The sequence below is a fragment of the Choloepus didactylus genome, chromosome 23 (genome assembly GCF_015220235.1).
Source record: "Choloepus didactylus isolate mChoDid1 chromosome 23, mChoDid1.pri, whole genome shotgun sequence".
NCBI lineage: Eukaryota > Metazoa > Chordata > Mammalia > Pilosa > Megalonychidae > Choloepus > Choloepus didactylus.
In genome coordinates this window covers 23,217,685-23,234,424 of record NC_051329.1, presented here as the reverse complement: position 1 = coordinate 23,234,424, position 16,740 = coordinate 23,217,685, and the positions used below count along the sequence as shown (strand labels likewise).

Here is a 16,740-nt window from a genome sequence, read left to right as displayed (position 1 = left end):
AAGCAAGGTAGTTCCCTTGAATGTGTTCTGTAGCATACCATTGCACACAGTATTCAAGGTTAATGATGTAGGGGTGGGGAAGAGAGGGCAGTCATGCTAGAGTGAGTGTGGGAACCATTGAGTTAACAGGTTCTTTGCAGCAGGATTTATCAGATTTTGGTAAGCTCATGTACTTTATTGATCCCAAGAGACAGTAGAAGATGAAGCATTACCCAAGGTTGATTTATATCAAGGGCTTCCTACTTGATCTTGGTAGATCTTGGTGTCTTGGTTAAGAGCTGGGCTTTGGACCTAGGCATACCTGGGTCCAAGTTCTGGCTATGTTAATTCTCAGCTGGGTGACCTTGTGCAAATCACTCTACCTTTCTGAACCCGTTTCCTCATCTGCAGAATAGGACAATAAATTCTTATAGTGTTCTGGTGAGGATTAAATAAATTGGCAAACATAATCCAGCTTGGTGCATGGTACCCAGTAGGTGTTCATAAAGAGCCATTCATTTTTCCCCTAAGGTGTAATAATGCAAAACAAGCAGAAACCTCCCCCTTAAAAATAATTCCCAGCACTTTACAAGGCACTTCCCATTCTTTTATCTGAGTCTCACAATAATCTAGAGTGGGTGGAACAGATTCTATCATCACTCCTATTTCATAGCTGAGAAAATGGAGTCTTGGGGAGGTTATGTGACTTATTCAAGGGTACTCAGTTATGGCTGAAACCCAAATCACCAGCTCTTCCCCAACCCTGGGGAGTTCTGGGGGGACACACTTGGCTTCCCAGGATGGCCCATGTGAATCCTCAGAGACACTAAGCTTTAAAGTGGACCCAAAAGGAACATTTGAGGAGCAGGACAGGCACAGATATGTGGCGATCTCAACCACTCCAGGTGAAGAGGTGAAGAACTGGCTTGGCTCTTAACACTCCCCCAGAGTGGACAGGGTGCCAAGATTTGCTGAGCTGGATGCCTGGTTTCCTGCAGAGCCCTGACAATCTCCAAGGCCCCCTCCAACCCTGCCAGGATGGTTCTGGTGCTAATGAGGAGATGCTCCAAGGTAGGTTCTACAAGGCACCAAGTCCCTGCCCCTCTCCCCTCCTCCTGGATAGACTGATTCCACCCAAGAGCAAGCCAACCACCAGGCTTTGAAAGTAGGGCCAACTCCCTGGCAATCTACACCATTATCGCTCTTTAAGTTTACAAAGAACAGGGATTATAAAACAAGACTATGTCATGTTTCCATGCCTGTTATCTCACTGAACAGATAAGATCTCTTCACCAAGGCCCTGCAAGATAAACACTATTATTCCCATTTTACCAATGAGAAAAGTGAAACTGATAAGCAAGGTTATGCAACTTGTTTAAAGCCCCACAATTGGTAGTTACTGGAATTGGGGCTTGATACAAGTATTCCTGACTCCAAATAAACTCACAAAATTGGCTTTCTTGTGTGGCTTATAAACTGACTTTCAGTGACCAGCACTGAACACAAGCAATGGGCCATGGAATGCAATAGATTTGAACTGAAGTTGAGAGATTAAAATCGCTTGTCCAAGATCACACAAATGTCAAGTTGGGAAAGCAAAGATTTGACTGTGAGTATATGAATTCCAGAGGCCAGATTCCACAGAGGTCTGTGGAAAACTGGAAACAATTTAAATGTCCAATGACAGAGAATTTGTTGAATAAGTTAGAGCACATGCTTAAGGGAGAACACTTTTATGCCATTAAGCATGTAAGCTAGATCTGTATTCAATGGCATGGAATGAGGCTCATGCCAAACCGCTGGGAAAATAACAGGCCTCAAAACAGCATGAAGTCATTTAGGTAAAATGATATCTCTACAAATATGTATGTGCGTATATGGAGCAAAGAGAGATATGAAAGAACATTTAAAAACAGTAATGATGATGGTTTCTGGATCATAGGATTTCAAGGGTTTATGGCTTTCTTGCACACTGTTTGAAATTTCTGCAAATAGCTTGGAAAAAATGTAAGAAATTATTGGACTTGTGAGGGAAATGGCCAGAAGGGACTGGTCCTCTTCTTGAAACTGATAACTGCTTACCAAGGGCATCAGTCACCTGGCATGGTGGGCTCTTGGCACAAAACTTGGGGTGACCATGCCAGACAGTTCCAGAGGCTTTTGAAGTGCCAGGATCATACTTAGGGAAAGTACTTCTGCTCCTGCACCCTCAAAAGCACCCAGGGGGCTAAGGTCTCAGGTGGTTGGCAGAAAGTGCTTGTCCCCAGGCCTTGGCTTCCTCCTCACTCACAGAAAGAGGGTACCCAGATTGGGATCTGCCAGGGCCCCAGAGCACAGCTGTGCACACTGCTCACATACCTGCTTCTGGCAGGACTGGCGGATATCCTCCAGCTCCTCCTCCTGGTCCTCACGGTCTTTCTGGTGCATCTGCTTCATCCGCTCGATCTCCAGCTCAAACCGCTGGCGGAGCTGGGGACAGCAAGGATAGCAACATGAGGGTAACCCACTCCACTCCCCTGGCCTTCCATATCAACCATGGCATTTCAACTGCACCTTTCAATTTTAGAGTGCAGGAATGAGACTCATGTTATCCTCCTAGCCACTTGGGAAGGTCACAAATGTTAGAAAAATAGGCCAAATGCTGCCTCTATCTCATTCCATGGTCTTAACAGACATCACTAATCAATCACAGTCTTTCCTACTGAGTTCAGATGCAGCTTCAGAACCCTTCTCAACACTCTTGAGATGAAACAAATTTGTCATCCCTGGAATGGGCATCAGTGATAGTATTTTGGATGGGTGAATGGGTGGATGGATGGTAGGCAAACGTTTATTTATTGAGAGATGAAAGCATGGTGAGGGAGATAACTTGACTAAGATGTTACTTTGGGCAATTCACTTTACCATCTTTGCACACTGCTATGAGCATTAAGTGAAATAACCCATGCAAAGTACCGAGCATAGTGGCTGGCACATAAATATTTTTTTCCTTTCTACAATTTTTTGAAAACAGAAAAAACTATCCTCTTCCTTTCTGGCAGTCTGACATAATTAAGAGCTGTATTCCTTTGAAGCAGCCAGGTCTCTTAAATGAGAGACAAAGAACTAATCTATGCTTGATGTTTAAACTGTATGATATTGTAAAAAGCACTCTGGAATTGGAGGCAGAAATCATGGATTCCAGTTCTAGTTCAAGACTTCTGATCTGCATAATGGAGAGATTGATCTAAGTCCTTGCTTCTCAAGTTTAGTGGCCCATTAGAATGACCTAATGAACTAAAAAAAAAAAAAAAAAAAAAAAAAAAATTAAATTCTAGAGATTCACTCCAGACCTATTAAATCAGAATCTCTGGGGCCCAGGGTCCCAGAATCTATATTTTAAGACTTTTATGGAATTTTGTTGGACTGTTGGTCCCTGGAGCAACATTTGGAACCCAGTGGTGTAGATGGCTTATATAATCTATAACTTTCTAACCATTTACGGTATTGCTCCAACCCCTCTAACCAAGTTCACAGAGGTTCATAACTACTGCCCTAACATGAAAATTAAATATTGAAAAAAACAATTTTGGTCTTTTAAAATTTTGATAGTAATCCTTGCTATGTACGACATCCATGAAAATTAAAAAGGCTACCATACATCAGAGCCCCTAGTCTCTATCACAGTGCCTGACATAATGTAAGCTCACTTTAAATGTTAACTTCCCTCCTTCTCCTTTTAAAATGACAGAGGTTACAGGAAGATAATCCAAAATGAGGAGTCTAAGCAAGTAAATACAATATTTCTTTTCATTTTTTCCAGCCCTGTGGATACTCCTGACATCTGTAATACCATTTATGCCGAGCTTATACGAGTTAACATAACATTCCCTGGAAAAAAAGTGCTATATTATAAACAATAAATATCTACAGAATGTCTAAAAGGGCACAATGCAGTATGAGGTTATGGGTGAAGCTAAAGATGGATGAAAGTGTTGAGTCAGCCTTGCTTCCAGAATAAGTTGAGGGCAGAAAACTAGGAAGCTGCATTAGCTTTCAGGTCCCTGAGATCATGGTAGTACATTTCTGCTTCCAAGTGCTGAATGGCCCCTGGTGGTATCTCAAAGAGTTAAGACAATTTTCAACAGTGCTTGCTTTATTCTTGGCTCTGCGAGGATCCTGCTCATTTATACAACACAGGGTTGCTGTGTGAGCTGTGCCATCCTCCCTGTTCCTTAAAGACCTACAGATTCCAACTTCTTTGTGAACATTCACAGATTCATAGCTGGGGGTGGAGGTGGGGGGGGCTAGATGATTGACAAGACTCCATATATCATTGTTCAGATGAGGAGACTTAAGTGTAGACACAACGGGGGACTCACTTAAGATTATACAGACAGTGAGTTGCCTTGAAGACCCCAACTGATGTGGTCATATTATAATTCCTTAAATGTCATAGGGTTTTCTTGCCTCTAGGCCTTTGCACAGGCTGTTCTCCCTGCCTCTGACAGGCCAACTCTGACTCAGCCTTCAGGTTTCAGCTTTAGTAAATGTCACTTACTCCAGGTAGTCTTCCTTGACTACTCCCCCAACTCTGCTCTCAAGACCAGATCTGTGAGCTAAATGTTCCCACATGTGAGAATTAGATTAAGTTTAGCTTTCACACAGGGTGGGGGCAGCTCAGGGGAATGGCAGAGGGTTAAGAAGCAAAGCTGTAATCGGTGGCCGGTCCTCTTGTTTATCTGCCCATTATCCTTGCAAGGTGGAGACTGGGGGGCAGGGGGCGAGGTGTAGAGGTTCCTAAAATAGCCTCATAACTTGTTACCTAACTAGCTCAGACTGGCTCTACAGTTAAAGAACAAAGAAAAAAGGCCACATAAGCATAGAAGTGGTGTCAGTGCCTTAAACGGGCATAACAGTTGCAGCCAGGGGTAGAGACTTGTTTCAAATGTTTCTTGTTTCAAATGTTTCAAATTCGTGCTGGAGACTTATTTTGAATGTTTCAATTTTGCGCAGGCTGAATGTTTCAAATTTGAGCAGGTTAGTTAGGTCTGTCGAATAGGCTGTAATCTCTGGAGTATCCAGCCAATGGGGAAACAGGGGAGGGACCTGTGTGTTAGGCTTAGGGCATAAATAATGCAGTGTTGTATTGTTCTGCGTGTCAACCACCGTATTTTGGTTGCATGCCTGTTCTTGCAAGATCGTGAATAAATTCTTTTCTTCTCCACAATTGGGTGAGCATTTATTCCTTTTTAGGAATAGTGCTTGTTTCTCACACCATAGCATCTCATTCTTCTCCATAATACTCAGCAGGGCTATGAACTTTGAGAGAAGAGGGACCAGATCTGTCTGGTTTACTCCTACATCCTTATTAGGTATTTAACAAACATGAGCTGACCAAGAGAGTAAAGGAGCTTTGTTTTCTGTTCCACCAGTCACTGACTCAGTTCCTTAACTGACATACCAGACTTGGATAAGCAGGGGCCAGCACCGAGGTCTCCTCACTCTAGTACAACAGAGATGCTCAGAGCTTATATGCTTTACATATTTACACTACTCGGTCAGATTTCTTTGAAAAATGAGTTCCAGCCTTAAAACCATTTAAAAATAATTGTCCTTTGTGAAATTCCACAAGAGAAATTTCTGTAAAGTTAAGCATCAGGAGAAGCTTTGTTTCCCCCTTGAAAAAAAAATGGTTTGCTTATATCATAGGGATAATTTTAAAAAGCACATAACTCATATTTCCTTTTTCTCTCTGGCCACCAGGAATTTTAGAGCTAAAACTATTAAGTGTGTAAACTACATGATTCATGTGTCTGCATTTCAATTCCCTGCACCAACCCCCCTTTGGTGTCTATTTTACTGAGTATTTTTCTGGTTCAGATTGTTATATGTATAATCTTATATTTTACTGTGCACAGATCTTACAAGTTGCCTCAAGTTCTTTGTGGAATGAGGTGGGAGCATAAACAAAGAAGACGACAAATAAAATATTCATCTGGTACCTGGTCGAGGATACTGGTACAAGAGTGTTTGCTAAACGTGCCTTATTACCCTAGGTCTTTTACACTTCCCATAGAATAGCACTCCAGTCTTCTCTGAGGCTGTGTACAGAGTAGGTATTCAAACCTGTCAAGTCAGATGATGTGGGATCCAAATCCCACCCCTGCCATTTATTCTGTCTCTGAGACTAGCTTCCACATGCTAACATCTCACCACACAAGGTTCTTGTGGAGAGTCAACAAGATGATGGGCGGGGAGAGCTTAGGGCTGAGACTAGTACACAGGCAGTGCTCAAAAAGGGTTAGCTATTTGGACAAGAGTTAATCATAGAACACAACCATCTAGCCTCATTCTTGGTTCTGGGGCTACACTTATAAGTAAGATTGACAATAATCCTGCCTTTGTGGAACTTACATCCTAATGGGACATAGAGTCATTGAGCAAATTGAAAAAACAAAAGTATAGTATGATAGAGGAGGATACTATGAAGGAAAAGCAAACCAGATAAGGAGATAGAAAGTGAATTTGGCCTGGGGATGGGATTACTTCTCCAGGTGATCAGAGCAGGCTTCTCTAAGTAGGGGATATCAAGGCAAGGGCTAAATCATGGGGGATCAGAATCTCACGTTTAGGGGGTTAGAGGTTCTCTTGGGGGGGCAGGGAGGGGGGCAATAGGGAGCCACAGAAGCTTGAGGAGCAGCCTAGTGAGGTGTCTGTGTCCTACTTGAACAATATCACTCTGAACTGGAGCCAGCACAGGACAGGGCGTGGCCCCTGGATAGAGCTTTCATACCTGCTCCAGCTGTTTAATGGTGTTTTCCTGCTGGTTCTGGATTTTCAGTTGCTCAAGGGCACTGGATTCCAGCTGCCAGAGCCTTTCCTTTAAACCAGCAATGCCATTTTGCCCCAGAGAGGGAGACCTTAGCAGCTCCTGTTTGTGGGCCTGCAGCATCTCTACCTCCTGCTTCAGCTGCAAGGTTTCCTGCTCCTTTTGCTACAAAGACAAAAGAGCAGAATCCAAGTCACATATAGCATGGCCCCAGGGATACCTCTAGGACCCCCTGAAACTGCCTTTCCACTTTTCAATGTGTCTTCTTCACCTCAGGGCTCCTTAGAGCGCCCTCTGCAGGTTGCTAGTGAGAGCTGCTCTCTGGGATAGCTCCGACAGGCAGTGGTGAGGGTGTTCATGAGACAACAGTGCCACTGTCCCTGGAATTAGATCTCAAAGTTTGTAAGGGAAGTATGTACCCTGATGCTAAAGCTTTGCCATGTGCCTGATGAGGCTGGGACTGAGGCATTGACTGGAGCAGGGAGGCCAAGCTTCCAGAAATGACCATTCCAGGTTAGAAAGTCAGCTTCAGGGGTCAAATAGCTTTGGGCCATCTGTAACTAACTCATTCTCTGCTGCACCTCTCAAACTTCCCAGGTGGACACCCTGGAAGCCATGCAGATGGCCAAAGTGAGATCATGACCTCAAGCTAGAGAGGTTTGATTATCAATCTGCTAACTGTTGTTTGTTTTATAAGTCAAGCTGGGGTCTGCTCCTATGCTGCCTAGTAGGCCAGGACACCCACAAAGTGTTCTCTCTAGTCACCATTTGCAGTGGTGGCACCATGGGGTTTCCTAGATTCTGGTGACAAAGAGCCAATATGGCCCCAGGCCCACCTCCTTACCTTCACCTGCTGCTGAAGCTTGCCTAGCTCCCACCGGACGTTGGTGTTCTCCTGGCTCACTTTCTCACGGAGGCCCTTCTCAAACACAGACTCACCCAGGGCCTGGGCCAATTGCATGTCAAACCTGTGCAAGGAAGAATGCGAGACATAGCACAACAGTGGGGAAACTGGGACAGGGGTGGAGAAAGGCAGCTCATTTGCCAAGAACTACTCCAGAGACAAAGAATGAAATGATGGAGGCTTTGCTCAATTATTTTATGTAAAATTGTGGAGGTTGGGTATGAATCTCGAGTATCAAAGAGCAACTCCTAGGGTTTATCTACAACTTCCACAAAAATACTGGATACACTTACTAAAAATCTGTTATAATATATAGATAAAAATAAAAATAGAATCCAGTTGTATACAGATTATTCACGAATAAAGTAAAAAATATATAGGTACATAAGAAAAACTTACCTATTGTGGTTTGCCACTATATGCCCAGAACCTTTAACCCTACTGAGCCCAGATTTGGCACCTAATAAATGTTTGCAGCATGATCAAATGAATAAATGTATCTTCACACAAAAAGGGATATTCTATATTACATATTTTGTATTATAATGTGTGCCTTATGCACTCATATACCATGTTAAAGATGATGATTATTGATAAATGGATATTTATACATTCAATATTGTCTTCATTTGTTTTCCAAGCAGAAAACCCAAAGACTAGACAATCCTACTCAGAACCTTTCAGGGAATTAGGAAATGCATCATTAGGGCCCACCTTCCCCTCAATGATGGTTACTACTGGATGAAAAAATCACCCATTCAGTTGTCCCAACCTTCTGCCCCTATTGCAGATGAGGACACCCAATGGAGGAGCCTTTGCCAAGCCTCAGCAGGGTGTGGCTTTGGTTCACTTGCCCTCAGCCCAAACAGGAAGTCCCACTGCACCAGAGAACTGGGTGTGGCCAGAATGACAGAACTAGGCATTGGGTTTGGGCCCTGGTGACAAGAAATTCTCCCTTGTGACTAGGTTATCCAGTGTCTCCTAATATGAGAGGATCATCCGAAGTCTCAGACACCTGAAAAAGACAATCATCCGGCATACAAGGGAGCTCTACTGTTGGGACGGCCCAGGAACTTTCTGATTGGCTGTTGGTGACAACATTCAAGAAGCACCACTTGCTTCTTCTGAATGGAAACATTGTGATGACAGTGATGATCCAACAGTCCAAATGTGCCAGGTACTGTGCTGGGGTCCTCATAGTCCTTACAACAATTCAGCAGAAAGATGTTATTATATCTATTTTACAGAGGAAGAAACTGATGGCTCAGAGAGGTGGAGTGACTCAGCCCAAAGTTCCAAAGCGGTGGAGATAGGCTCTGAACCCAGCTTCTCTACTGTCTGAGGTAGTCTCCTACCCACTTGCCCATGCCCTGGGAAGGTAGGGTAAAATGGTGGGTGCCACAGAGTGACTGATAGTTCAGAGGAGTCCTTTGACTTAGCAGGCCAGCTGATGCTCAAGAATGGCTTCTACAGACCCCAGCTAATGGAGCACACCAACTGGCCAACTTCCTGACACCAGATGGATTCACTCACAACCTTCACCCTACTTGAAGCTGGCTTAGGGTCCAGTGTCCCACAGTTGTGGGAGTCAATGAACCCAGCACAGGGCTTACCCCAAGGAAGCGGGCTGGGAGTTCCATCAGCCCTCAGAACTGAGCTCTATGACCCAATTGGTAACCATAGCAACAAGAAGCCAACCCAAAATGGAACCACTGCAGTCCACTTTCAACTTGGAAGCTGAGATGATGACAGGGACTTCTCTACTAGCATCAAAACATCACTCCACCCAGGAAGCAGCTACAGCCACAGTTTGATTAAACTTACAGAAACACAAAGAAGTATCACTGACTTCTAAATCTCTCCCTCACCATAGTCACTGTACCTGAAATTCCATTAGACTGAGATTTCTGTTGCCCTCACAGGCACCCCTACTAAAATTCTGATCCACCTAGAAAGGTAATTGCTGCTATCTGCAATTAGCATCCCAACATAAATTAGCTTCGACCAGGAGATGGGAGCTGAGTCACAGAACAGGTAAGTTCTGAGAGGAGGAAATTTAATTACAAAGAAATGGGGACTTTTCTAGTGGAACATTGTGAGGAGGTTCTTGAGTGCCTGGAATGGGGGATTCTGCTCAAGAGGTTAGGGGAAGGACTAGATAGATGGAAGTTTCTGGCTGCACAAACTCTAGAGGATGGTCGTCAACCCATCAAAGAGCTGAAACCCTCCTTAAGTCTGTCAGAACAGGAGTGTAACCCACAGGGGACCAAAATTGTCTTGGGAGATGATGGAGTTTACACCTTTCATTTTACAGATAGGGAAACTGGGGCCTAGAAACATTTGTGTCATTTAACAATGTCACGCAGCAAGTGACCAAGGTAGGACTGAGCCATTTTTCCCAGGGCAGAGAAAAAGTTTAGCCTGAGCACGCATGGGGAGGTAGAAAGGAAAACAGAGTAAGATATTAAGAAGAAGATAATATACCATTCTTGTTTGGGGGGCATGCTAAAACTCCCCAAAAGATCTTTTTTTCAGCATGAAGCAGCCAGCTCAGGAAAGTGCCAGAATAAATGACAAAAAAAAAAAAAAAAAAAATTTAATGCAGATCAAGTTCAAAATCTGTGCTATCCCTGTGGAAATATAATTCTGTTTGCTGTCTTTTGGGAAAAAAAGGCACCCTCAGCAAAACTCTGTCTGGCACACATAGAAACGTTTTTCTGTGTTTTATTCTGGACCTTCTAAAGGAGGCTGAGTTGTACCTATTTGCCACCCATGCAGTCTCCATTAGGGCTAGCTTGGCTCACATCAGAACCCCTGCCCACCACTACCCTCACCAAGTGAGCTACAGAATTTAAGACACAGCCAAGTTGTCAAGGGATGGAAACATCACAGGCCCTGCAGCTCTCCATAAGAAAGCCCATGAGTGGGGATCTGGATTCTAATCTGACTACCACTGCCTAGCTGTGACAGCATCCCAACAGAGCAGCAACTATCAGAACCAAGACTAGCATCTTGTTTGTGCACTTTATCTGAAAAGAGCAAGTTCTAAATGAAAAGGGAAGTGACTCAAATTTTTGGCCTCCTCCTCATTCTCTTGTCACATTTTCAACAATGGGGATAGGAACCAGTTTCAGCATTTTCTCCTATGACTGTTACTCCATTTGGCTATATGAACCATTTTATTTATTCCTTACCATAAGGGAGCACTCTCATCCCAACCTATGAATAAGGAGTCTGAAGCTAAGAAAGGGCGAATGACTTGCCTAAGGTCACACAACTAGAAAGGGGCACAGCTGGACTTGAACCTGAGTTGTTTGACCGCAAGACACCTGCATTCCTAAGCACCATGCTATGCTTCCTGCACACTCCAAAATACTCCCTTCCTTTGACAAGTGGGGATGTTAAGGACCAGAGAGGTCAAGGAAGTTTCCTGAGGTAGCAGAACTAGAGAAGGGTAAGAAAAGAAAAACATTTTCTTGTTGAATTCTTGGTAGAACCATATGGCAATAAGGTGTGAAGGGGAGAGGAAAGAAAATTAGGACAGATTCAGAGGGGTCAAGTCCCAAAGATGAGGAGGCATGACAGAGGTGAGGGTACTCAGGAAGAGAACCTGAAGACCCCAGAAGACCCCAGCACCAATGCAACCCACCCTGGCAGCCCAGGTGATAGTGCAACTTACTTCTTCTGCTTCTTCTCAAGCTCATGGTTTCGGCTTTGCTGGTTCTCCAGCAGGACACAAGTATCCTCCAGGTCACAGGTCAGATGGTGGCACTTCCTCTTCAGCTGGTGAGCCATCTTCTTGGCCCCTTCATAAGCAGTCTGCAGCTCCCTGAGCTGTGGGAGTGACAGAGTGAATAATTCACCTCTGTTGGAGTTGAACAGAGCTTTCTGCTTTATATTTCAAGAAGCTTCCATTTCTAGGATGGGCATAATGGAAAGAGAGCAGGCACTGGAGCCAGAAAGATCCTGTCTTGGCCATTTTCTACCCGTGATACCTTGAGAAAGCTGCTTCTCTGAGCCTCAGTTTGCTCGGGAGTAAATCAGGGTAATTCTGTCCATCTCTTAAAGCTGTCTTTACTTTTTCTCAATAATCCTCCTGCCAACATGCCCAGCTCCCACCCTCCATCCCTGCTCAGGTACTGCGCCTCAACTTCACAGCTCCATGAATATCATATAATTAATATCCTCATCAGTTGGCATTACCTGGGGGAGATAATGTGAGGAGCAGCCAAAATGACACACTTAGAGAATCTGAGCAAGAAACTGTTCCACTAAGAGGCCCTGAAGTTTAGGGCAGCAAATGGCAGTAGATGAGCTGAATTACACAGGAATGCACACAGCCTTCAACAGAGAGAAAAGCAGAGCCTCTTGCCTCTTCCTCCAGGAAACACCCTCCCAAATGTCCTAGTTTGGATCTGGGAAAGAGAGCAACTCAGCACACTCGCTTTGAAGAAATGGCCTCATTAAAGAATTGCCTTAAATAAGCAAAACGCTGAGTTAATGAAGCCTGTAATTCTAAATTCAGTATTTGAAGGCAAACGGGATGTTTTCTTATATTCTGACGCTCAGAAAAGGTTGCTGTTTTATTACTTTTTAATGTAGCATGAATATCCCCCTTCCTTGAGGAAACTGACCCAGCTTTACAATCTGTTATTAAAGAATTGGGCTGCTTTTTTGCAGTTGTCCTTTTGTGTTTATCTACTGCTCAGAATGTCTCTTGGGGATCACAATTTAATGTCTGTCTCAGAAGTAACTACTAAGAGACCACTACTACCACCAAGGAGGATACTAAGTCTCACTTCCATTGTTCATAAACTCCCACATGATCTCACCCTTGCCCACCTCTCAAGGGGTTCACATGACACTTTTCTCTTACAATAGGGATATAACAGTATGACAGGCAAACATGACCTCCACCCTCATGAAGCTTACACTTAATGGAAGTGAGCAGATAATTACAACACAGCATGATAATGCTTATGTTTGAGGAAACAATTTAAGGACACCCAACCCAGTCTATATCAGGCAAGAGCTCCTGGAGGAAGCAGAATTTAATCTAATATCTTAAGGCTAGCTGGAGTAATCTAGGGAAGGGGAGAGCAAAGAAGAGTGCTCTGGAAAGAGGAAACAGCACATGCAAAGGCCCAGAGGTGAAAAAGAATAAGGCATTTTTTGAAAGGAGAAAAAATATGAGTGTGGTTGGAACCAGCAGTGTGCTGGAGCTGGCTTATACTGATTGCAAGGGCCATTTCTACACATGTCTTCCTAACTCCATGTTCAGTGACATTTCACAATGGTAGTTTGAAATTGGCCATGGTAGGAGTACTTACACCATGGAAACTGGCAAACACTACACACCAGGGATTTTATTTTTTCTAAGAACCTGTTTACTCACTCACCACTGATCAGAGTGTAGACTGGGGGTGGCTGAGACAATGCAAGACACATAAAGAGGTCGGTGTACTACTATAGTCATCTATAACAGCTAGCCAAGATTACATGATATTTGTAAATTCAAGCTTAACTTTGAAGAAAGAACAGGAAATGTCAGGATATCAAAAATTCAGGGGACACAAAGTCACAGTAACAGCAGATCCTGATGTTCTGTCAACAGGTTGGACAAGAAGAAGAGCAGTTGATGAATTTAGACTTACCCCTAGAGACAGAGGCTTGCATTTGAATGCCCAGACAAGGATAGAAGACAAGATGTGGGCCACATGGAAAGTGGGGAGTTAGAATGAAGTCCCTTGCATTAAGTTAGAAGCCACAAGAGCTGCATCTCAGTGACTGGGTACAAGAAAACTCCACCAACTAGCCTAGATCAGGAATAAGAAAGCTTATCGTCACCCTGGCTCTGAGTGGGGGGAAAACACTCCCGTAAAAACCAGAATCCCCAGATTTGAGCCTCACGTGCGTTTAGAGATCAAATTGATACTTTGTACATGTTGTAAAATCAGAAACTTAGAATTGAGGATAATCTTGGGGGCTGTTGGAGAAGAAAGTGCAAATGTGCTTCTGGAGAGATACGTCCTCAATCTTGTTAACAAAAGATTCCCATTAAAACCAATAAAAAGTAAAAAACAACTTATAAACTCCTATTGATTATCAACTCACAATAAAAAATAGCCTTAACACACAAAAGAAGTTCAGAAGAGTTAGAGAAAAAAGGAGGAACATTCCACCAAGCAGACCACCTAGTACTACTGGGGTAGCGGAGAGAGGAGCAGAGGGATCTGCTGAAGATGAGCTCTGAATCAAGGTTTACAAAACACACAAGGAAACAGCCCACCCCACCATGAGAGTCAGCATAACCTGCAATAATGGAACAAGGTTCCCAGATTTGGCCAACAACCTTGCTCACCCACAATGAAGGTGAGAATCTGCTTACTCCCTGAGTATCCACTACTTCTTACCTTCTGCTCCAACTCTTTCCTGGATGTCAGCTCTGAGTCCAGCCTCTCCTCACATTGTTGTAGACGCTTCCTGAGGAATTCATTCTCCATCTGAGCACAGTTGAAGCGCATTTGCCATTCATCTGCTGTTTAACAGAATCAGGGAGGTCAGGATGAGAGGTGAGGTGAGTGAGGGAGATTCTTCTCCACTTTCTTCACACTTTGCGTGCAACTTCACAATATTTATGGAGTCCCTGAAACTTGAACTTAGACTTTAGGTAAAGATATTCTGCTTCAAGACCAAGTTTAAAAAACCACTTCCTTCAGGCAGTCTTTCCTAACCACCTCTAGCTGTCTGAAATTCTCACCTGCTCACTTGGTTCTAAGTATGGTCTCCTTATTCTGTTCTCTGTACAAGGGTACACATATCTTTCTCTATCCAAGGAGAATGCACAATATTTGAGGAGAGAAGAGTTGTTTTAGTCATCTGCGAGTGTGATGGTTAATTTATGTGTCAACTTGGCTAGATTATGGCATCCAGTTGTTTGATCAAGCATTGGCCTATTTGTTACTGTAAGGGTATTTCATAGATGGGATTTGTTATCTATAATCAGTTAATTGCCTCTACAGTCAACAAGGGAGATCATCATCAGCAATGTGGATAGTCTCTTCATTGAATCAGTTGGAGGCTTAAAAAGCCAAAACTGAGGGTTTCAGAGGTCGTAAGAGGAATTTCTGCCTCAACTTCAGCATTGACTCTAGATGGAATTTCCAGCCTATAAGCTGCCCCTGGGGAATTTGAACTAAGGACTTCAACATCACCTTTATCGGAGTTTCCAGTATGTGGCTTGCCCTATGGAGTTTGGACTTGCCAGTCCCTATAACTGTGTGAGCCAATTCCCTATAATAAATCTCTTAATGGATATATATCTTCATATATATCCATATATCTATATATATCCATATATCCATATATGTCCATATAGCCATGTATCTATAGCTGTCCATCCATTTATCTATATCCTATTGATTCTGCTTCTCTGGAGAACGCTGACTAATACAGTGAGTCTTCAACACCCTCTAGAAGGGCACCTTACACATAGAGGGCCACCCAAACATGTCAATGCATGTTCACGACTGCTTAATGAACCTAACAAAAGAGACCCCAATGGAATCAGGCTACTGGCCAACCTCACTGGGTGGCACAGACTATGTAATCAATGACTGTTGATTAAGTGAATTAGTTAAATAAATGAATGAATAATAATTCAAGGGTCTACTGAATGCTAGCACCCGGGATACCAGTCACAAGGTGTCTCCATGAGATAACAGAACAATCCCTTGATTTGGTCAAAAATCTGTAAAAATCCTTTGCTTATGTGCTGAAAATTTTTTGGATGAACAGGCTAGCCTAAGTTATAATGTCATATTTTGACCATATGAATAACAGAATATTGCCCCTTAGGATAACGGAGCCAAGGCAAACATATCAACAAGTAGACAGCTTAAGATAGAGACCATCCACCTACCATCCATCCATCCATCCATCCACTCATAGAGTACACCACTCAGTACCAGGGACAAGATATAACGAGATGAAGAAATCTAGCAAGGCAGACAAACATGTGAACATATAGCTGCAATCTAATGAGATCAAGGGGCTCTCAGGATCAGGGCGCTTGTGGAAATCTGAAAGAAGATTCACATTCATAAAGGCAGCAAACTTGCTTTGTTCATCATTGTGTCTCAAGAACTTACTAGAATGCCTACTCATAGTAAGTGCTTAATTACTTTCATTGGATAGGTACATGGATGAATGGGTGGATGGTATGGATGGGTAGACGGTAGATGGGTGAATGGAGAGATGGATGGTAGACTGAAGTCGCAGAGATGGTGACCCTAATAGAGATCCTTGCATCAATAACCCAGACAGAAAACTAATATAATGTAACAATAAGGAGTTAGCCCTATCTTGTTCTTGTTGCTACCAGGATAAATAACATCATGATGGTAAAAGAATCCTAGCTTTCCTCTGGGAAAAAGTCTCAAGTAGCAAGCAGTATGGCCTGCAAAAGGAAGAGGAAGCAACAGAAAGCACTTCTGCAGCTGCCCATGTGTTCTGTGATATAACATGCTGCAGAGCGAGTGGCATGTGTGGGCAACAAGAGCAGGTGAGGAAACTACTCTCCATCCTTCAAGACTGATCTCATCTCCAACTTTTCTGTCCATGGATGCCACTCTCAATCAGGACTTATAATTCAGATCTTCACTATCCTGTGTTTGTCTAATCTCACCAATTATATTTCAAATTTCTTGAGTGCAGGGACCAAATAAAGTTTTTCTGTAACCCCCACAGTGTCCAGCTCAGTGTTGAGTGTAAATCATTGAAGATTCTCTTTAAATACTTAAACATGCATACAGGAAAAACTTTCTAAAAATAATTTATACTCCAGCTTGAGTATATTCTTTCATAATGAGAAACAAAATATTTGTGGACTGACTTCCTCGAATGAGCATCCACAGTGGAGAGCCAATAGAGCATCGTGACTAATGTGCTCATGTGTCAGCACATCTCCCCATCTCATTCAACTCCTAGATCCTTCCATAGGAAAACAAATTGGGGGGCACCATGTATACATGAATCCCAGGCAGCC

General features: G+C 43.2%; 1 protein-coding gene across 1 annotated transcript in view; it reads right to left on the bottom strand.

Moving 5' to 3' along the window:
- Positions 1-16,740, bottom strand: part of MYO18B (myosin XVIIIB) — a 256,547-nt gene that overhangs the window by 120,766 nt on the left and 119,041 nt on the right. Inside the window, exons 27-31 of the mRNA XM_037816981.1 lie at positions 14,108-14,229; positions 11,374-11,528; positions 7,635-7,758; positions 6,755-6,955; positions 2,338-2,448 (exon numbers count right to left, since the gene is read on the bottom strand). Coding sequence (XP_037672909.1) covers positions 2,338-2,448; positions 6,755-6,955; positions 7,635-7,758; positions 11,374-11,528; positions 14,108-14,229 — 713 coding nt within the window. The remainder of the gene's footprint in view (positions 1-2,337; positions 2,449-6,754; positions 6,956-7,634; positions 7,759-11,373; positions 11,529-14,107; positions 14,230-16,740) is intronic.